General features: G+C 42.5%; 1 protein-coding gene across 1 annotated transcript; it reads right to left on the reverse strand.

Annotated features, from left to right (window-relative positions):
- Window positions 1-7577: 7577 nt before the first annotated feature.
- Window positions 7578-14947, reverse strand: LOC124152404 (DNA-directed RNA polymerase I subunit RPA12-like). The gene is made up of 5 exons (XM_046525329.2): window positions 14735-14947; window positions 13761-13930; window positions 11857-11954; window positions 10833-10942; window positions 7578-8352 (listed from the first exon to the last, which is right to left on the reverse strand). The coding sequence occupies exons 2-5, from the start codon at window positions 13897-13899 to the stop codon at window positions 8328-8330; spliced, it is 372 nt and encodes a 123-aa protein (XP_046381285.1). The 5' UTR covers window positions 13900-13930; window positions 14735-14947; the 3' UTR covers window positions 7578-8327.
- Between the last annotated feature and the right edge of the window lie 8619 nt (window positions 14948-23566).

A 23566-nucleotide genomic window follows, 5' to 3' on the forward strand; every position in this document is an offset into this window, starting at 1 on the left:
AGCATCAATCCACGCATTGGGATCAATGATGTGCATCAACCAAGTCAGCGAGCCTGACCACCCGATCCCGTGAGTCGCCTCTTACGACAAGCATAGTCGCCTATTACAGCAAGTATGGGTCACTGAAGACCTGTTCTTCTTCACGGGTCTGAGGGGATGTAGCAAGCTGTAGCAAGTTTCAGATGTTAGTGAGTTTCAGATGGTAGTGAATGTCAGATGGTAGTGCATGCTATCTCATGCCAGAAGGGTTCAGAGTAATGAGTTTGTGGCTCAAGAAGAATAGGTGTTGAAATACAGTTATCATACCTCCTTGCCAGAATGATGAGATCTGTTGGTCCACGTGATATTGATAAAATACTGTATCCCACCTTGGAGGGGAATACATTTCTCAGTAAGGGAATAAATCTCTTATACCCCACCACAAGCAAGTCAGGCTGCATGTGGATTTCTGAGAGGAAGAATAAATCCTTTATACGCTTCAAAGCAAAAAGCTGGACGCTTGTCTGAATCAATGGAAGTCACATGACATAGCCCAAGCTTACCTCACCAATTGAACAGCTGTTTTCTATCAATATTGAATTTGTTTGTATTATTTTACACTGTCATATTGAAACATGTCAGTAAGATAAATTCGTTGTTGCAGGATCACTCGTGGTACATGGAGTTTTATGCATCCCTTGTTAGGTTTCATCCCGCTTGCCTCCTGCTCGTATAAAACCAGGGGGCACGGGTGGCCCAGTCGTCTAAGGTGCCGCGATTCGCTGTGCAGAGTTGCGTCCCTTGGGCATGCCAGAAACCTATGATTGTGAGTTCGAATCCCGATTCGCCCCGATTATGTTTCTAGGTTTGTCAGCACCATACACGTGCTCGTGTGTTTCACCAAAGTGGTAAACGTCTGAGACCTGCATCACTTCGGGCTTTCCTTCCACATTAAGCCGACACGCCGCGATATAACTGGAATACTGTTAAAAGCAGCGTTAAACCCAACTCACTCACTCGTATGAAACCTAATGCAGGACTCATGAAAGCCTATGCACCTGGAGTGATCCTGCTACAACTTACATGTATATTGTAGGCTTATCCCACAGGGAATACAGTTCGATGTACTCTCTGAGTGGTCACTGTAGCTGGCTACAGGGAAATTTTTCAAAACATCATTGTTCAAATTCATGTATTTATCATGTCAGGTATTAAAGATAAATGCAGTAATAGATGAAGGAAAGGTTTCCATACATTATCAAGATATGAGGGTCGTGCTGCAGACATGAATGTGAGCCGTAACTGTTCTCTGAAGTGTGATATGCAGAGCTCCAGATAAGCTTTTAGTGTTGTGGGTATTTTACCCATGCATTTTAAAATCATTTGGTATCAGTAATTCTATCTGGGTATTCAAATTTCACACATGTGCGTATTTAAGTTAAATATTTAAAAACACTATTCATTTAGTCTCTGCAAAGTGGTGTCGTATGGGTTTCAAGAGCTTTATAGGACGTTACCACGATACTTCCACAAGAAAGTGTGAAGGCAAATGATCGTGATGTAACTGTCATCGTGGAGTTTGGCAAGGTTGAAGGAATGCCCGTTTAAAATTTCAAAATAAGTTGCTGATTTGCTAATCGAATACGCAGGGTTACTTCACAATATTTTGATGATACGCACAAGTATTATTTTTGTAGCGTATTATAATGTTCGTTGCGTATTTGATACGCTTGGATTTTATTTTACTGCGTATTTCTGCATTTCTGATGCATATTTTACGCAGATACGCACCTTATCTGGAGCTCTAGATATGGCTTGGGCCAACTTAATCCATGTCCTTCCAAACCCACACATGGAACTCAAAAGTGACAGGGTGTATGACACATCCACAACAATATGATGGCGCTTATGTATCAACATTCAACACTTGTAGATTTCGGGTTTTTTCATGATGCAGAAATCAAGTATGCTGGTCTGATTGCTTCGCTCACTCATACCGAGAATTCTGAAGGCTCAACTCTGATTTACTGATCTGTCATTGGAAGAGAACCTTCAGTTGAGCCTTTATTAGTGTTCATTGTTATACCTCTATTAAGAATCTTGAAATTCCATTGATTAATCTGTACCAAGTGACGAAACGATACATTTCAATGTTGACCCTGAAATCATGTTACTGACACTGACCTCGAATACTTACTTGTCACATGATCAGTATTGACCTGTCATGATGAATTTTGACTCGTCTGCTAGAAAACAAGATGGGTATGAAGATTCATAGTTTGCAGCTAAGTTACTGTAATGAAACAGAGGATGGATAAAGGACTTCATAAACTTTAAAGTGAATTTCGGTATCACAAAACCAGTGATTACTTGAACAAGGTCAATATGCAAAAACAAGGACCCTCAGACCTGACCCCAGCCCGAGGTCTGGTCAACCTAACTCAGGGGTCAGGGCCTTGGATCCTTGCTTTTGCATATTGACCTCGTCAAGAGTAATTATATGTATAATGTTAACTTTATAGTTTTATTCTCCATTACTCAGTTCCAGCAGGTCTTCACTCAACATCAATGGATTGTGTGAAAACCCAAAAGGAGCGGTAACAGAAACCCAAGTTGTTTTGTATATGGTCCTGATAGGTCACCGAACTGTGCTCGGGTGTGGTTAGGAAACTGGTTGGACGTAGCTGCTGTTTGTGCCCACTTGCCTCATTCTCCAATAATCCGAAAAGTATTTGGCTCCGACTTTCGATGTCTCTATCAAGAGTTATCTCCCTTTCACTAGTATTGCTTTTTTTCTGCTGGGTAGTTGTGTTTGTATACATGAGGTATGATTCCTTCTTTTCTCAGATAGTGACTGGAATATACATACTTAGTCTGAAGGTACGATAGGGTGAGGTGGTGTTGTATCAAGATCCTCATTTGCTGAGATATCAGTTTTAAGCATACATTATGTTGTCATGATACAAATGAAACTGTTAAACCACAAGTCTGTATCTAAAAATAGACGCCCTCATGCATATTCATGACCATCTCCACACGCGAGCCCGGAGATGTTAATGAATATGCATGAGGGCGTCTATTATTAGATACAGACTCCTGTGGTTAAACCTATGTGTAAAAGCATCACCTCAAAATGTTTACTTCCAGCAGAATGTTCATGAAATGTTCATGAATTGTTCATGTTATAACACACTGCCTTGTGTGACACCAGCTGTTTCCATAGAACTGCAGCCCTGGAAGGTTTTCAATCTTAATCATGTTAATACAATCAGGTTGTTTACTCAGATTTGATACCTCTCTCCTCACGACCTGTCCAACCCAGCACAAGAAGTCATGTCAGGTGGACACTGAGCTAAGTCTCACACCCAATCAAGGTTCTTGGGTCAATCACATTTTAATGGTTCCTTGTCAAAATGGCGCCCATGAACAGGGCATGTCCATCCGACCATCCGTTTTCAGAGCATAACTCCAAAACCATTATATATTTCTTGTTAAAACTTTCCATGTACATCAGTCTTTTTATCGTTTTGTTTTCACGATTTAAACAATTTGTTTTCCATTTCCAGAGCAGAACTCGAAACAAATATTTCTTGTTGGAAGTTACTATATAGATCAGTCTGGTGGTGAACTTGTGTGCTTTGATGATTGGGGATTTTTAATAACAATGAACAGCACTATATTTTTTCTTCCCCAAAGGTATCCAGTGGCAGTGAACCAAAAGTGGGGTATAAGTAGCCAAATTCCATTTCCGAATTGCACCAGACCGAGGGGATATGTCATCTCCTGATGACTCTTGCTACTCATGTTTGAAGCTAGAGGAAAAAAACGACAGATCTAGATCTCATGTCTGTTTGAATGATGCGACTGAAACAACAGGGTGTAAAATATCCATAATTAATTATTATTTTCATTAAGGACTGCCCATGTTATATTTGTTTTCAAGACAGAAATCCCATACGCTGATTGGCCAAGTAGACAGTTCAGACATAATGGTTTGTCAGATCGTGATGGAGAGAGGTATAGAATCATGGCTATTGGTTTGATTCAATAGCTTGGTTTATAGTATTTGTCTTCTACCAATCCCATACTGCATATTACAAGCTTAAATAAATAGCCGTCCCTCGTGGATTCTGCAATCACAAATTAAGGGGCAGAAGTAGCCTGGACGACATAATGCTAAATAATTCTGGACATTACTTCATTGAAAATATCCAATGTTGTGTTACTATAACTACAAATCATTATAATTGTTACATATGTTATGAGTGGAAACATTACTTCCAGTAATCTTTTACTTTTTCTTTATCCGAGTAAAAAGTAATTTTTAGGGTTAAAGGTATGATTGTGACAACAAGGAACCTATTGTCCTGCACATGTTAATCCGTCACTTGTTTCAGATATGTTGTTTATGTCAGGTGCCATTTTAATTACATTTGTACAGATTTTTAAATATTCTCATTTTTTAAAAATGTATAGCATGTGATTATCTAATTTAATTTACAACATTGTGAGCATTGTGATTCAGACTTAATCAGACCAGACCAATGCAGCTACAAGTCTTCAATTCAGTCATTTCTGTGAATATGTTTTGAAACAATTAGAATATTATCAGATGTGAAAATTAGATTATGTTTGTTGAAGGACCTTGTTAAGGTTTAGCTCAAATCCACAGCATATGTTCTTATTGATAATCAGTTTTAAGTTGGGATCGGGGGTCAGGCTCACCGATTTCATAGTTTGATGTTCATGCAGGGTATGAAACTCCCAAAAATTTCAGCCAGATCACAGGACTGGCTACCTGAAATACTTGCCAGCCCTGACCAAAACCCGCCTGCCCACTATAATCATATGTTTCTCAGGATAAGCTAATGGGATTTCTTTTTGGTTACATTTTATCATTCATCTTTACATGTGAATTAATGCTTATCATCGGGAAATATTTAGAATATTTTCACATATGAAATATAACCCGACCGTCGGGCAGGGGAATTTGAAAATCTGGCAGCCCGAGTTGAAATCAACCCGTCTCGTACGGTCGGGCAGGCAGGTATTTCGAACACTGGTTCATGATGTCAATCACTGGATTGTCTGGTCCAGACTCGATTATTTACAGACTGCCATCATGTGGCTGGACTATTGTGAGTATCTAAAGAAGAAGCAAATCATCCACTGACAGGACAAATGAAGTAATCATTTTGTGTGTCCAGTGACAATATTCAATTACCATAGTGGATATGCTTGAACGTGAGCCTACATCAGTGCACTACTTCAACATTTGGTGTAACAGTCAGTATAGTGTTAAGATTTTAGAATTATGATTGTTGTACGTGGGACAGTGTCTGGTTTGACTTTACTTTTTTACAGTCTTCTGGGATGTAGCTGATAAACAGAATGTGCATCTGCAGCAATGTCGGCCATCTTGGAGTCATTGAGTTTTGTTGCTGTTTATTAGAGGTCTAGGGACCCACTAAATCTTTAACTTGACACTTTATGACAGAGACTTCGTTCCTAAAACTTTTAGTGATGTATTGTAAAGCAAATTCATGTAACTCATTTTTAAAGCAGACATGGCAAGTATGTTGTTGCTTGCTTGTTTCTAGGCCATGTCAACAAGTTAGATGTACAAATCTTGTAACCATGGAAACTGTTTCAACAGATCTATTTGTATATTGTGTTTACCTGAGAGTATGTGTCAGACTGACAATTGTAGGATACCAAATACTTTTTTAATTTAAATACATTTATTGAGGTTCCAAGGTTTCGGAGCTGTGTTTCACTGTAAATACATAGCAATTGTATGGCAGCGGACATTTTGATCATTAATATGAAAACACATTTTAAATTTTTCATATTTCTGTACTTTTAGATTTTACACCGTAGATGTATACTCAGTATTTTTACTTGCATAATTATTGGAAGCATATCCTCTGTCTCAGTGCAGCCAGCTGTCATTACAAGCATTTATTTATAGAGAATTTATATTTATAACAATGTGCGTTGCAACCTTGTCCCTGACTTTACCAATGTGGAAGTGTAAGTTCCGTCCTGTCTGTACCCCCACAGCAAGAGATTGTCAATCCTGAATGAGGAACTTACAAACATTACTTTCAATGAAATATTTCTCCAGTGCTCATCAATTCTCGTTGGTGTGGAAAATCAACAAGTAAGCGCTCAAATCTACCTGTAAGGATTTGACCGATTGTTCTCATATCAAGGTAGATTTGGAAGTATGTTTTTCAATTATAAATCAAAATGTTCAAAACTTAGGTTGACTTATCTTTGATATGAATAATAATACCCAATTGAGAGAAAGATATACTTTCAAAATATCATATTTATCAAATTCATTTAGGTCCAATTAACTTTATTTGTACTTTGATCACTAAATTCCAAATCTACTTGTCCAGTAGTGTATTGTACCAGTTGAGCAGTCTTCAAAACACATGGACGAGGTTCTCATCCCAGCTTTATATTACACACAAACAAAATCAAGGCTGATAGTTAGAAGAAAGCAGTTCGACATACAGGTCGTTAAACTGATGTGGCAGGGCCAGTGGTTTCGTCTACGAAAGTTGACAAGATAGTAGCTTTGTGCACACCACATTATACATGACTGCTTTCTCAATTCAGACTAACTGAGTGAGTGAGTATGGTTTTACGCCGCTTTTAGCAATATTCCAGCAATATCATGGCGGGGGACACCAGAAATGGGCTTCACACATTGTACCCATGTCAGGAATCGAACCCGGGTCTTCGGCGTGACGATCGACCACTTTAACCACTAGGCTACCCGACCGCCCGTCTGGATGGTGAGAAGAATTGGTTTTGACATAGGCTTGACATGCCCTTCATAACACTTACATTAGATATGTATTTTTACTGTTTCATTTTCATTCTCATGTTGTCATAAATTGGAAATGCATGTCATATTCAACATAATTTATATGTAATTTATTTTGTGTAAGTGCTATATTTATTACAGTGAAGGATAGATCTCTATTCTGGGTGTTCTCCTGAAAACAATAAAAACAAACAACCGACTCTGGATTTGTGTTTATTTCCAGGAATTTGAACCACAAGTCAGGAGCTGTCAGCACTCATCAATAATGCCAGTCAGCAGACTGGGAGACATGTACTGACATGAATGTTGTAGGCAGAGTGAGTGAGTGAGTTTGGTTTTACGCCGCTTTTAGCAATATTCCAGCAATATCACGGCGGGGGACACCAGAAATGGGCTTCACACATTGTACCCATGTCGGGAATCGAACCTGGGTCTTCGGCGTAACGATCGAACGCTCTAACCACTAGGCTACCCGACCGCCCCTGTCTGGATGGTGAGAAGAATTGGTTTTGACATAGGCTTGACATGCCCTTCATAACACTTACATTAGATATGTATTTTTACTGTTTCATTTTCATTCTCATGTTGTCATAAATTGGAAATGCATGTCATATTCAACATAATTTATATGTAATTTATTTTGTGTAAGTGCTATATTTATTACAGTGAAGGATAGATCTCTATTCTGGGTGTTCTCCTGAAAACAATAAAAACAAACAACCGACTCTGGATTTGTGTTTATTTCCAGGAATTTGAACCACAAGTCAGGAACTGTCAGCACTCATCAATAATGCCAGTCAGCAGACTGGGAGACATGTACTGACATGAATGTTGTAGGCAGAGTGAGTGAGTGAGTTTGGTTTTACGCCGCTTTTAGCAATATTCCAGCAATATCACGGCGGGGGACACCAGAAATGGGCTTCACACATTGTACCCATGTCGGGAATCGAACCTGGGTCTTCGGCGTAACGATCGAACGCTCTAACCACTAGGCTACCCGACCGCCCCTGTTGTAGGCAGAGATTGTGTTATGTCCCTGTGGGGAGTCTAGAGCAAACTCAGTCCACACTGTCGCAAGCATTGTCAAATATAACAGTTTGGTGGTCACAATGTGTGTGACCTGGCTGATCCCATGCCGTTGTATCTATATGCCTGGATTGTTGCTCATGATGTCAACCACTGGTTTGCTTGACCCCGACTTGATTATATACAGCTTGTCATGATATAGCAGAAATATTACTGGCTTTGCCATGAAACAACATTCGTTCACATTGCATGCAAGCTTTCATGTTCAGACCTGAGTATTTACAGGTTGCTATGATATAGCTGTAATATTGTATAAATTGGCGAAAAATGACATTCACACACTGTGACTTGAACTCTGGACACTCTTGCCTTGACCATTATGAAAGTTGCCATCGTTAAACACCAGGAAGCCATCATCACCATTGTTCATTGTATACAGACGTGTGAGGAAGCTGATCTAGACCACACATAAACACCCACATCATGAATATTCAATTTCCTGGTTCCTGAAAAGAAAGCAGATATTCAATTTCAGGTTGGTTGGTTGGTTTGTTGTTTTACGCCGCGCTCAGCAATATTCCATCTATATGACGGCGGTCTGGAAATAATCGAGTCTAGACCAGACAATCCGATCCCGTTAGTCGCCTTTTACGGCAAGCATAGTCGCCTTTTATGGCAAGCATGGGTTGCTGAAGACCTATTCTACCCCCAATCTTCAATTTCAGGAGGGCCACAGAGTTTACACAAGAAGAGGATGATGAACTAGGTGAATTTTGGATTTTTTTCCATGACTAGCAGATCCTGGTACAGATATGGGGCACAACTCTACACAGTGAATTGCATTTTCATAGACCATGTAGGCCACCTGTGACCCCAACACAAGCAGGGGCCTTGATCTGCCTCAAGAAACCCCCCAGGATGATGGCACTGGCAACTGACCACAACAACATACTGCAGGAGTATTTTACCAACACATAATTGGTTGGCGACACTCAGCAATATTCTAGCTATATGACAGCAGTCTGTAAATAATCGAGTCTGGACCAGACAATCCAGTGATTGATATCATAAGCATCGATCCACGCAATTGGGATCGATGACATGCATCAATCAAGTCAGCGAGCCTGACCACCCGATCCCATTAGTCGCCTCTTACGACAAGCAGTCGCCTTTTACGGCAAGAATGGGTTGCTGAAGACCTATTCTACCCCGGATCTTCACAGGTCTACCAACACAATCAAGATGGGTAGTGTGTCACTCATGAAAAATCAACCCGTGAAGATCCGGACCGCCTGGACCAGACAATCCAGTGATTGATATCATAAGCATCGATCCACGCAATTGGGATCGATGACATGCATCAATCAAGTCAGCGAGCCTGACCACCCGATCCCATTAGTCGCCTCTTACGACAAGCAGTCGCCTTTTACGGCAAGAATGGGTTGCTGAAGACCTATTCTACCCCGGATCTTTAACAGGTCTACCAACACAATCAAGATGGGTAGTGTGTCACTCATGAAAAATCAACCCGTGAAGATCCGGACCGCCTGGACCAGACAATCCAGTGATTGATATCATAAGCTGGGTTGCTGAAGACCTATTCTACCCCGGATCTTCACAGGTCTACCAACACAATCAAGATGGGTAGTGTGTCACTCATGAAAAATCAACCCGTGAAGATCCGGGGTAGAATAGGCCTTCAGCAACCCATTCTTGTGGTAAAAGGCGACTGCTTGTCGTAAGAGGCAATTAACAGGATCAGATTGTCATGCTCGCTGACTTGATGCATGTCATCGTATTCCAATTGCGTGGATTGATGCTTATGATATAAATCACTGGATTGTCTGGTCCAGACTTGATTCTTTACAGACTTATGTCATATAGCTGAAATATTGCTGAGTGCAGTGTTAACCAACAAAGAAACAACATGAAAAGGCTGTACCTGTTTTGTTTGGGGGCAAACAGTGCTAACCAGACCGAAGGTCGGTCTTGGATTCTCAGAGTACAACATGTGAAGCCTGTTCCTGATGTCCCCCACCACAATATTGCTGCAATATTGCTGGAAGCAGAGTAAAACCCTACTCACTCACCGTCTTAGACTTACTTGCAGTTGGGGCACATCACTCGGGCACATCACTCACTCACTCACTCACTCATGGTCTTAGACTTACTTGCAGTTGGGGCACATCACTCGGGCACATCACTCACTCACTCACCGTCTTAGACTTACTTGCAGTTTGGGCACATCACTCGGGCACATCACTCACTCACTCACTCATGGTCTTAGACTTACTTGCAGTTGGGGCACATCACTCGGGCACATCACTCACTCACTCATGGTCTTAGACTTACTTGCAGTTGGGGCACATCACTCGGGCACATCACTCACTCACTCATGGTCTTAGACTTACTTGCAGTTGGGGCACATCACTCGGGCACATCACTCACTCACTCACTCACCGTCTTAGACTTACTTGCAGTTTGGGCACATCACTCGGGCACATCACTCACTCACTCACTCACTCATGGTCTTAGACTTACTTGCAGTTGGGGCACATCACTCGGGCACATCACTCACTCACTCACTCATGGTCTTAGACTTACTGGCAGTTGGGGCACATCACTCGGGCACATCACTCACTCACTCACTCATGGTCTTAGACTTACTTGCAGTTGGGGCACATCACTCGGGCACATCACTCACTCACTCACTCACGGTCTTAGACTTACTTGCAGTTGGGGCACATCACTCGGGCACATCACTCACTCACTCACTCACGGTCTTAGACTTACTTGCAGTTGGGGCACATCACTTGGGCACATCACTCACTCACTCACTCATGGTCTTAGACTTACTTGCAGTTGGGGCACATCACTTGGGCACATCACTCACTCACTCACTCATGGTCTTAGACTTACTTGCAGTTGGGGCACATCACTCGGGCACATCACTCACTCACTCACTCACTCATGGTCTTAGACTTACTTGCAGTTGGGGCAGCCAAAGAAGACCGTCTGACCTTCATCAGCTGATCGTGTCTGCCGAGTGGAGTATGTCATGCCCTCATGACCACACTTTGAACATGTCCGATCCACCTGCATAACAAACAGGACCCCTTCCAGTCAATGCCGCTCTAGACAAAACTTAATCTGCATCAAAGCAATATTACTCACAAGGGAATGAAAGTGAGGCGGATGTTATGTCAGCAGAACACATTAGCCATCAAGTAAGGAGAGTGACTGCAATGTGTTCCATTTGACTGCTAACCCATCATCTTACTCAGCCGTTCAGTTTCTCAGAGATGATGCTTAAAGTTAAACATTTTGCATAACTGATGAAAATAGAATTAAGTCTACAAAATTTCCGAAATTTACAATTGACATTTTTGTAACGTTTCTTAAAGATTTTCAAAGTTTTACTAAATTAGAGGCATGAACGAGTCTTGATCCTATCACACTGCTTGACACATATCATTGTTTCATATTCCTTGACCTTTTGTGTCTGAGAAGATCGGTATGTTTTTCATTGGACAACTACAACACTAGAACATAAGCTCCAATGTGGGTCCTATTACAGTGGGGGCGGTCGGGTAGCCTAGTGGTTAAAGCCTTCACTCATCACGCCTAAGACCCAGGTTCGATTCCCGACATGGGTACAATGTGTGAAGCCAATTTCTGGTGTCCCCCGCCGTGATATTGCTGGAATATTGCTAAAAGCGGCGTAAAACCATACTCACTCTCTCCTATTACAGTGCTAAATATTTCCCGATGATAAGCATTAATTCACATGTAAAGATGAATGATAAAATGTAACCAAAAAGAAACCCCGTTAGCTTATCCTGAGAAACATATGATTATAGTGGGCAGGCAGGTTTTGGTCAGGGCTGGCAAGTATTTCAGCTAGCCAGTCCTGTGGTCTGGCTGAAATTTTTGGGAGTTTCATACCCTGCCTCTGGTCCTTTGAGATAAATGCACGCTGTGCATAGGACCACATCACCATGACTACATACCGTTGGTCCTGCTGCATCCTCAGAGGTCAAGGTCGATGATGCTTTGCCCAGTGGTTTGTTGACTGTCAGCGTGGAGTGGATCTCTATGCCGTCAAAAGCTGTAGTAGAGAAAGACAGATCACACTGCATGTCTGGCAAAGCTTTGTTGGGTGTTGGCGGGTGGGCTTAGGCATGGGTTGTTGTGGACGTTGGTGGGTGGACGTAGGCATGGGTCATTGTGGGTGGGTGGGCGTAAGCATGGGTCGTTGTGGGCGTAGGCATGGGTTGTGGGCATAGGTGGGTGGGCGTAGACATAGGTTGTTGTGTGCGTGGGTGGGTGGGCGTAAGCATGGGTCGTTGTGGGCATAGGCATGGGTTTTGGGCGTGTGGGCGTAGACATGGGTCGTTGTGGGCGTAGGCATGGTTGTGGGCGTGGGTGGATGGGCGTAGGCATGGGTTGTTACTGGGCTTTTGTGGGTAGACATAGGCATGGGTGGGTGTAGACATGGGTTGTTGTGGGCATGGGCGGGTGGGCGTAGGAATGGGTTGTGGGCATGGGCGGGTGGGCATAGGCATTGGTCGTTGTGGGCGTAGGCATGGGTTGTTGTGAGCAAGGGTGGGTGACCGTAGGCATGGGTCGTTGTGGGCGTAAACATGGGTCGTGGGCGTAGGCATGGGTTGTTGTGGGCATGGGTGGGTGGGCATAAGCATGGGTCGTCGTGGGCGTAGGCATGGGTTGTGGGCGTTGGTGGGTGGGCGTAGACATGGGTTGTTGTGGGCGTGGGTGGGTGGGTGTAGGCATGGGTCGTGGGCGTAGGCATGGGTTGTTGTGAGCATTGGTGGGTGGGTGTAGGCATGGGTCGTGGGCGTAGGCATGGGTTGTTGTGGGCATGGGTGGGTGGGCATAAGCATTGGTCGTTGTGGGTGTAGGCATGGGTTGTTGTGAGCATGGGTGGGTGAACGTAGCCATTGGTCGTTGTGGGCGTAGGCATGGGTTGTGAGCATTGGTGGGTGGGTGTAGGCATGGGTCGTGGGCGTAGGCATGGGTTGTTGTGGGCATGGGTGGGTGGGCATAAGCATGGGTCGTTGTGGGCGTAGGCATGGGTTGTGGGCGTTGGTGGGTGGGTGTAGACATGGGTTGTTGTGGGCGTGGGTGGGCAAAGGCATGGGTCGTTGTGGGCAAGGGTGGGTGGGCGTAGGCATGGGTTGTTGTGAGCATGGGTGGGTGAACGTAGGCATGGGTCGTTGTGGGCGTAGGCATGGGTTGTGAGCATTGGTGGGTGGGCGTAGGCATGGGTCGTGGGCTTAGGCATGGGTTGTTGTGGGCATGGGTGGGTGGGCATAATCATAGGTCGTTGTGGGTGTAGGCATGGGTTGTGGGCGTAGACATGGGTTGTTGTGGGCGTGGGTGGATGGGCGTAGGCATGGTTTGTTGGGCATGGGTGGACATAGGCATGGGTGGATGAGCGTAGGCATGGGTCGTTGTGGGCGATAATGGGTGGGCGTAGGCATGGGTTGGTGGGGTAAGGCATGGGTTGTTGTGGGCGTGGGTGGGTGGGTGGGCATAGGCATTGGTCATTGTGGGCGTTAATGGGTGGGCGTAGGCACAGGTTGGTGGGGTAAGGCATTGGTTGGGGTCGGCGTGGGTGGGTGGGCGTAGGCATGGGTCATTGTGGGCATGGGTGGGCCTAGATGTGTAGGCTGCATTAGAACTGCCCCAAAGTTAAGGTATCATTTGCCAAGGTATCACTTGCCAAACTGCCCCAAAGTTAAGGTATCATAAGGATTAGTAGAAAAACAGACTGTACCTTTAAAAGTTTGTTGAAAATGCTGATTCACAGTCAGAAAATAGTTTTCACATTGGCCTAAATAAGATCCATGTGTCAAAATCTCTTGTGGAATCAAAGGCTTGGCTGTGCACTCACCAGAAATTGGTATTTTGAAGTTGCATCTTGCGCAGGCAACATTTTGGTCCTTCTTGTTGGGATTAGGAAGGACTGTACCACAGTCAGGACAAAACTGTAGGTCCGTCTCAAAACACCTCGTCTTACGACCATCTGTCATACTGACACAGACCCAGCCTTCTTCTACAAACCTGAAACAACCCAAGGCTCCATTTAGCTCTTTTGAACATGCTCCTATAATTGACAAAATGCAACCTAAATAATGTCCGCAGACACTAAGTGCATGTCTAAACAAATTCTAACCCTTACTTTCCACACACAAATTCAATCTTTGAACACACACAATACCTCTAAAAAAACAAAATGTGATTGATATAGTCCCTGTGTTATGTGTAATTTGTCATACTTTCTTGGGCTTGATGTCATCGAACTGTGGGTACTTAACGATTATGTGCACGTGCTATTTACATTCATGTTTTACAGCAATGCGTCATTAATTTAAGTGACGCTGGCAGCAGACGAGCCTATGTTTCAACTTTGAAAAATTAGTGTGAACAGGGTGCAACCTGGATTTGTTCGGAGCAACTTGGTTTTCATGGCAATATCCACCTGATACAAGCTAAATCACGTTCCTTAAATTGAGTCCTGCAACACAGTTAGACGTTTCAGGCACATCTGTTCCGAAAACTAAGGGGTCCGAGGGGTGTGTGTGTCAAAGTCGATACCCCAACAGAGTGGATTGTTGCTCATGATATCAATCACAGGATTAGGTCCTCTCTAACTTTTGGAACGCTAAATTGATACGAACGAATGAAGACTTTCCATAGCATCTGCTACTATTTGACTATTTATTCTGGATTATTGTGAACAACCAGCAGATAACACCATAGACACTTAATACCATATATAGGGTCCATGGTACCACCTGAAGCAGGTGTTCCATCAGATAACACATCCCGTAAACACACTCATGCGCAGAGAATATTATCATCCACCTGACTGTAAAATCCTGTATCTCCACACGTCGCTAGGCGACTAGCTGCTCAGCTTCAGGATGAATAATGCTAAGAATATGTCTCCATACGATTTTGTAAATCGGTTTCAACAAGTCAGTGTCAACAATGTAAATCAAGAGTTCCTCGGGTCTTTTGCGTTCTCATTGCAACATGTGGTGCGTTCATATGACCTTCACCCTCAAAACAAATACAGCCTTCACCTTCAACGTTACAGCTGATTATTTCTTGTTTCGATAATACATTGAAATAAGTTGAGAATATGACACAAGTTGAATTATTATCTGAAAAAATAACATGTGCAAAATGTAATGAACAAGCGGTTAACTACGAAAATAATCCACACAGCTTTACTTGTATACCGGAAGTTTAGAAATTTCATCAAGCCGCTTCCAGTTTTAATACAAGGTAATGCATGAATTTGACACTTTTTGACACTTTTCCTTGTGGTTAAGACTATTTCAAGTCCACCTAGTCACTTTGAACAGTGATAGTCGTGTAGGGATGAGTAAGATAGCGACACTGTCACGTATGTTCTTCATTCACGGCTGTTCCGTCTCGATCCGGTGTCTGGGGCTAGTTTTCTCGACATGAACGGCTGAAGTGAATCTTGTAATTCGTAGTCAGTTCTACAACTTAGAGACCCAGTAGTAGACCTAGCAGTGCCAAGTGCAGCCAAGTTATGATTTGATGATTTTACAGTTGCTCAAGGAACATGCATTTCAACAACATCTTTAGGCCATATTTTATTGTTTAGAATTATCAGTTGTGGTAGGCCTACTTTGCTATGATGATTTACTATTATCTTGCGGTTCTGTAGTCCTGCACCAGGACTGTGGAATAGGCCTATATTTATTTCATAAAAACAAAACCAAACTGGATATATATGCAAAAGCAAGTCTATTCAGCTCTAAATCAGCATCTGAAGAATTATTTGTTTTAATTTTAGGGGAGAGAAGTGTATTGTGTAATATAAGACTTCATAGACCAGCCTATATGTCAGTCTATACAAGCTGCTTCTGTGGTGCCGTGTAAACAGAGCACCTTTAGAATACAATACCACAACTTCTCGTGAGGATGATCTCTGCACAGGTCATGCGTCTCAGAGACAACCAACCAGTTTTTGGGAGAATCCGTCGGACGAGAACTTGTGACCTTCGGTTGTTAGCCCCACATCTAACTGAGTGGGGTACGTCCACACTGTAAAATAAAGTGCAAATTTACCTAGTCTTGCTTACACTGTTACAGAACTGAACTAAAAGAAAAGGGTCGAGCAGGTGACATACACTTACGAAGGTTACGGATAGGCATGGTCTTTTGGGAATTTAGTCTACGGACACTTACAGGTGATCCCGATGCTATCTGGCACATTCGCCCCATTCCGTAATCTACAAGTTTCTGAGTGGTGAGGAGTGTGTGAGTGAGTCACATCGGCAATATTTCTGCCATATTGTGACTACCGTATTCTACGTAATAAGCGCCTAGGGCGCTCTCGAAATTAGAAATAGGTGGCTCTTATTAGAATATTATTTTGGTGAAAAAAACAGAGTTGAAAGATAAATTTTTGTGGTTTATGCTGACAGCCTGAAGTGTTTATGTACGACAGGTATATTTTTCCAGAATTTAATTGCCCATAATTAAGGGTGCATATAACACACGAGTGCGTATTATACGCGAATAAATAAGTCTTGTGTACATTGATCAATCGGAAGGGGTGCTAATTGGGATTGTTCACTAGCCAATATATTAGCAAATGCCGCCGTGGGCGCTTATTAGAGCGGGGCGCTTATTACGTCGAATACGGTATATCAAGTTGTACAGTAATAATACATAATCAAAGACTATAAAATCTGTCGACAAGGGTCAGTAAAAGCACTAGATTATCACAGGTATAGATTTAAAACTATTATATACCCATACAAATGTGACTACTGTATTCAACATAATAAGCGCCCGGTGCGCTCTCAAAATTAGAAAAAGGGGGCTCTTATTTGAATATGATTTTGGTGAGAAAAAAACCCAGAGTTGAAAGATCGTAAACGCTGTGGTTTATGCTGACAGCCTGAAATGATACAAAAGAAAAGTATGTGTGTATCATACATGACAGATGTATTTTCCAGAATTTAATTGCCCTTATAATTAAGGGTGCATATAACACATGAGTACGTATTATGCACGAATAAATAAGTCTTGTGTACACTGATCAATCGGAAGGGGTGCTAATTGGGATAGTTCACTGTCCAATATATTAGCAAATATTGCCGTGGGCGTTTATTAGAGCGGAGCGCTTGTTGCGTCGAATACAGTATTAATAACAAAATGGGGTATGGATCACCAGCAACCATTGTTAGAAAGTTTAAGCCAAAACATTTAAAACCTACAATTATTGTATAATTAAAACCATGGAAAAAGAAAAAATACTTTGAATGAATTGGGACTTGTGTACCCTCTCGGGGGACAAATATTTAACGTTACTTCAATCCCCTTTGAAGGTACAGCCACCAGAGTGGCGAGGAATGAGCCAATATAGTGCAAACTGAAAACAGCTTCAGGCGTCAGACGTAGAACTCACGGGTTATGGTGCTGTATTCTAAAGGTATGCCGTGTAAACATGTCAGCTATAGTCAAACGGAAGACCTACTTTTAACCCTACAATCTTCACATCTGATAAACAAATCAATATTCTCATCAAATATCAGTGTTTGTATCAATGGGCATACCATTCCACTCCCATGGGAAGGAGTTACGAAAAATCGTGCAAGTGAAAGTTGGGAAAAACTATTTATGAAGTTGAATTTTTCGATCGACCCATGTCCATGTCTTTTTCACTTTGTGAGTTTTAGCAGAATCTTCATGGAACAATGACTGTAATTTTGCTTGCACATGCATGCTTGTGATTCCTTTCCGTGGAAGGGTCTGTTAATACCGACACTGGTATCATAGATATCCAATGTCATTAAAATCAGACCTTAGTTCTCGCTATCGCTAAACAGATATGAAGATATCCCATTAGGGGTCACGTCAGAACGACCTTTCATCCGACCAGTCAGAACGTCGCTTACCAGATCATGAAAGTGACAGTCAGAATGTGATTTCTAATCATGCAATTTCGAAAACTTTAACACTGGGTATTCTGAACGATAGTTACGGGTTTAACGACTGAATCCATACAATCTAGACCATCTATTAGCCATTCCAGAATGTTCTTTTGTTTAGGTTTCAAATTTGTAATTGAGAATTTCTCTATGTTTCGAAGCGTAGTTTGCCAATTTGAAATTAGTGCCGTAAATCAGAAGAATGCTGCCTTCTGATTGGTCATTCCATTGGTCGGTCAAAGTTTGCGCAAGGTCAGTCTGACGTGACCTGTAATGGGATGTCCTCAGATCTTTGTTTAGCGGTAGCAAGTACTAAGATCTGATTTTAATGAAATTGATGAATATCTTGCTCTGAGATTTGTAAATCTGAATACGCTTTGTATCATGGCCCGTGTATCAAGATACATATTGTATTGTGTCATTCTGTATTGTTACACCTCTAATAAACGGATAATGAGAAGTTTTACTGCAGAACTGGTAAATAAGCACATTGTGAAGTGAAGTCTGACAGTTCTGTCTTCCCTTAGCAAGTAGAGAAAACCCCACGAACAATAATGAGTAGTGGTTATTATGCCCCTTAAACATCCTGTGCCAAATCCCACACTCTACGAAAAGAGTTCCCTAATTAAGTAGATGTTTTCATGTTTCAAGTAAGGATACAAGATACGATGGTACTTAATTATCCCGAAAGAAATCTGTGTTACATCATTAAGAATGGAGGTACAAGTAACAGGGACAGGAACTTACGTTAAATACATTCACTGATACACACATAAACACAAAGCACAAAGCACTAATCAACAATAAATGAGAAAAAATGTTTTTGAAATGCATGTGCATGATGTGAGCATAAATGACAATGTAAAATAATTTGCGATTGTCTCACTACTGGAGTGGTCACGCTTGAAACTATGGTTTTGTCAGGCGGTGGATTCGGGCAGTGTGGATCTAGATTCTGACTTAGTGTGGTTGGTACTGAACTAACCCTAGTTGCTAGGGTTTGTAATGCTGTGTATTTCTAGCAATCCGTGGATAACCAACCTTCCTGTGATTAACTAACTACATGGGAACTTTACTATTTCCTTGTTCAGTCAAAGTGACAGGAACTTTAATCGATTAAGACTAGTTCATATTGAGACGTAATCGTCTATTTTGTAGTCTTAAGTGATTCACTTTATGGATACGCTCTCAGTGTTTATTTCCTTCTGTCAAGGTTATTCACTCACTAGAGTGTGGTGTTAATTGACTCAGCTGATAGAATTAATTTGTGATCTGATTGTATTTATTTGTAATTGTCAACTATTGGTACAATTAGTAGTTATTTCATAAACCGGTGAACCTGTTACCACAGGTTTTTTTCACTTTATTCTTATTGTATGACACCCCTGATCATTGGAGCACAGCTCCGTGACAAGTCATCCTCAGTAGTTTGCAATTATTTCCTACAATTTAAAGCGGAGATGATTCTTAACATGATGCTTAAATATTATGTTACAAGCATTTCTACCAAACAATTGCATGGCGTAAGTTTCAGTATGTAGAAAGTGGCATATCTGCTTGAGGAACTTCTCGAGGCACGGGAGTCATATTCCCAAGGCAAGAGAGTTAACTGACTTTAAAAGTCCAGGTGCCACCCTTGCCGAACTAGGCTGGAATTCCTGGGCTCGATCGTAGCGCCACCAGTGGCTATTACGAGTTATGTCCTTTCTCTGCCTCTCCTATTGACCAATCAGATTCAACCTCTCGTATCACTTGCATTTGCTTCAAACAAAACGGTGGCGCCCAGTCAAGACGATCTGATCGATAATCAAGATCTATATTGTGATAAAACGAGTCTTATATCGCGAAGTGCATCAAATCACATGAGCACCTTGATTAAAAGCATGAAAAGATTTAGAAAATATCTGTTGACAACGAGTTAGCGGTGCACATGCTTTTCAAATCCTGCAGTCGACCGAAATCTGCATGACACTTTACGAACCAGATTTCGATGCACGATTTTGATTGGACTATGCATAGACTCGTTAGTCCAGCCAAAATGTAACTCCATAATACCAGCCTAGTTCGGCAAGGTTGGAAATTGGACTTTTAAAGTCAGTTAACTCACTTGCCTCGGGAAGATGCACGGGAGTTAACTGTCTATAAAAGTCAAGTTTCCATCCTTGTTATACTAGGCTGGAATTATGGAGTTATGCTTTGGTTGAACTAACAGGTTGATGCACAGTCCAGAGCATGTGTACCGTCAAATTTTAAACAAATCTTTTCATAAGGAAAAGAATATATGGATGTCAAAGTCTTTATTATGAGGAACACAACGTTTTGGAGTATATGCTTACTCCTTCATTATCATTCAGATCGGCTTGACTGGGTGCCACCATTTTGTTTGGAGCTAATACAAGTGATATGAGACATGGTATTACTTGTAATAACCACTGGTAGCGCTACGATTGAGCCCAGAATACCAGCCTCGTTCAGCAAGGTTGGAAACTGGACTTTTCCAGTCAGTTTACTCCCTTGCCTTGAGAACATGCTGGTTGTGGGGCCTCCCACGGAAAGTGTGAACTAGCACGGCCCGTGTTGACTCTGTGGTGGCCAAGCAACAACTATCAATACATATGAAGTGTGAAAGCTGAATCGTTGCAGTACTCCATAATTTTCAGTAATCTTAAAGCTAATTCAGTTGGCTCTCGTTTCACTGATCTCACATGCTTCTCAATCCTTAGTGATGGTTGTGTTAGGGTAGGGTAAGTTACCCCCAGCTCTTCCTTAGCCCTTGGATCATTTTTGCATTGAAGCACGCCTTTCCATTCCTTAGGCCTTGGCACCACATACAGATCAAATACCACTTGCCATTCCTTAGGGCTGTGCACTACATACAGATCAAACACCGCTTTCCATTCCTTAGGGCTGTGCACCACATACAGATCAAACACCACTTGCCATTCCTTAGGCCTGTGCACCACATACAGATCAAATACCACTTTCCATTCCTTAGGCCTTGGCACTACATACAGATCAAACACCGCTTTCCATTCCTTAGGGCTGTGCACCACATACAGATCAAACACCACTTGCCATTCCTTAGGCCTGTGCACCACATACAGATCAAATACCACTTTCCATTCCTTAGGGCTGTGCACCACATACAGATCAAATACCACTTTCCATTCCTTAGGGCTGTGCATCACAAACAGATCAAACACCACTTGCCATTCCTTAGGGCTGTGCACCACATACAGATCAAATACCACTTTCCATTCCTTAGGGCTGTGCACCACATACAGATCAAACACCACTTTCCATTCCTTAGGGCTGTGCACCACATACAGATCAAACACCACTTGCCATTCCTTAGGGCTGTGCACTGCATACAGATCAAATACCACTTTCCATTCCTTAGGGCTGTGCACCACATACAGATCAAACACCACTTGCCATTCCTTAGGCCTTGGCACCACATACAGATCAAACACCACTTGCCATTCCTTAGGCCTGTGCACCACATACAGATCAAAGACGACTTGCCATTCCTTAGGCCTTGGCACCACATACGGATCAAACACCACTTGATATTCCTTAGGGCTGTGCACCACATTCAGATCAAATACCACTTTCCATTCCTTAGGGCTGTGCACCACATACAGATCAAACACCACTTTCCATTCCTTAGGCCTGTGCACCACATACAGATCAAACACCACTTGCCATTCCTTAGGCCTGTGCACCACATACAGATCAAACACCACTTTCCACTCCTTAGGCCTTGGCACCACATACAGATCAAACACCACTTGCCATTCCTTAGGCCTGTGCACCACATACAGATCAAATACCACTTTCCATTCCTCAGGCCTGTGCACCACATACAGATCAAATACCACTTTCCATTCCTTAGGCCTGTGCACCACATACAGATCAAATACCACTTTCCATTCCTTAGGGCTGTGCATCACAAACAGATCAAACACCACTTGCCATTCCTTAGGCCTTGGCACCACATACAGATCAAACACCACTTGCCATCCCTTAGGCCTGTGCACCACATACAGATCAAATACCACTTTCCATTCCTTAGGCCTTGGCACTACATACAGATCAAATACCACTTTCCATTCCTTAGGCCTGTGCACCACATACAGATCAAATACCACTTTCCACTCCTTAGGCCTTGGCACTACATACAGATCAAACACCACTTGCCATTCCTTAGGGCTGTGCACCACATACAGATCAAATACCACTTTCCATTCCTTAGGCCTTGGCACCACATACGGATCAAACACCACTTTCCATTCCTTAGGCCTGTGCACCACATACAGATAAAATACCACTTGCCATTCCTTAGGCCTTGGCACCACATACGGATCAAACACCACTTTCCATTCCTTAGGCCTGTGCGCCACATACAGATCAAATACCACTTTCCATTCCTTAGGGCTGTGCACTGCATACAGATCAAACACCACTTTCCATTCCTTAGGGCTGTGCACCACATACAGATCAAATACCACTTTCCATTCCTTAGGGCTGTGCACTGCATACAGATCAAACACCACTTGCCATTCCTTAGGCCTGTGCACCACATACAGATCAAATACCACTTTCCATTCCTTAGGGCTGTGCACTGCATACAGATCAAATACCACTTGCCATTCCTTAGGGCTGTGCACCACATACAGATCAAATACCACTTTCCATTCCTTAGGGCTGTGCACCACATACAGATCAAACACCACTTTCCATTCCTTAGGGCTGTGCACCACATACAGATCAAATACCACTTTCCATTCCTTAGGGCTGTGCATCACAAACAGATCAAACACCACTTGCCATTCCTTAGGGCTGTGCACCACATACAGATCAAATACCACTTTCCATTCCTTAGGGCTGTGCACCACATACAGATCAAACACCACTTTCCATTCCTTAGGGCTGTGCACCACATACAGATCAAATACCACTTTCCATTCCTTAGGGCTGTGCATCACAAACAGATCAAACACCACTTGCCATTCCTTAGGGCTGTGCACCACATACAGATCAAATACCACTTTCCATTCCTTAGGGCTGTGCACCACATACAGATCAAATACCACTTTCCATTCCTTAGGCCTGTGCACCACATACAGATCAAATACCACTTTCCACTCCTTAGGCCTGTGCACCACATACAGATCAAACACCACTTGCCATTCCTTAGGCCTTGGCACCACATACGGATCAAAGACCACTTGCCATTCCTTAGGGCTGTGCACTGCATACAGATCAAATACCACTTTCCATTCCTTAGGGCTGTGCACCACATACAGATCAAATACCACTTGCCATTCTTTAGGGCTGTGCACTGCATACAGATCAAATACCACTTTCCATTCTTTAGGGCTGTGCACCACATACAGATCAAATACCACTTTCCATTCTTTAGGGCTGTGCACTGCATACAGATCAAATACCACTTTCCATTCTTTAGGGCTGTGCAAATAATCGTTAGTATGTTCCAAATTGGTATCTATTTTTAGTGTTATTATTTTCCCATATTGAGATGTGTTATAACATTCAATTGTTACCATGGTAACATTGCATTCAATGCAATAATATTAGACTAAGCATAAAGCCTCTTCCCCTGTAGTGGCCCTGTTGTCAGTGAAATACAAGACACCTTACAAAGCCATAACAGCATACATTGGAAAGCATTTAATTCCAATTTGGGAATTTTTTA

Source organism: Haliotis rufescens, unplaced genomic scaffold, assembly GCF_023055435.1.
Source record: "Haliotis rufescens isolate VD_foot unplaced genomic scaffold, xgHalRufe1.0.p SCAF_8, whole genome shotgun sequence".
Lineage (NCBI taxonomy): Eukaryota > Metazoa > Mollusca > Gastropoda > Lepetellida > Haliotidae > Haliotis > Haliotis rufescens.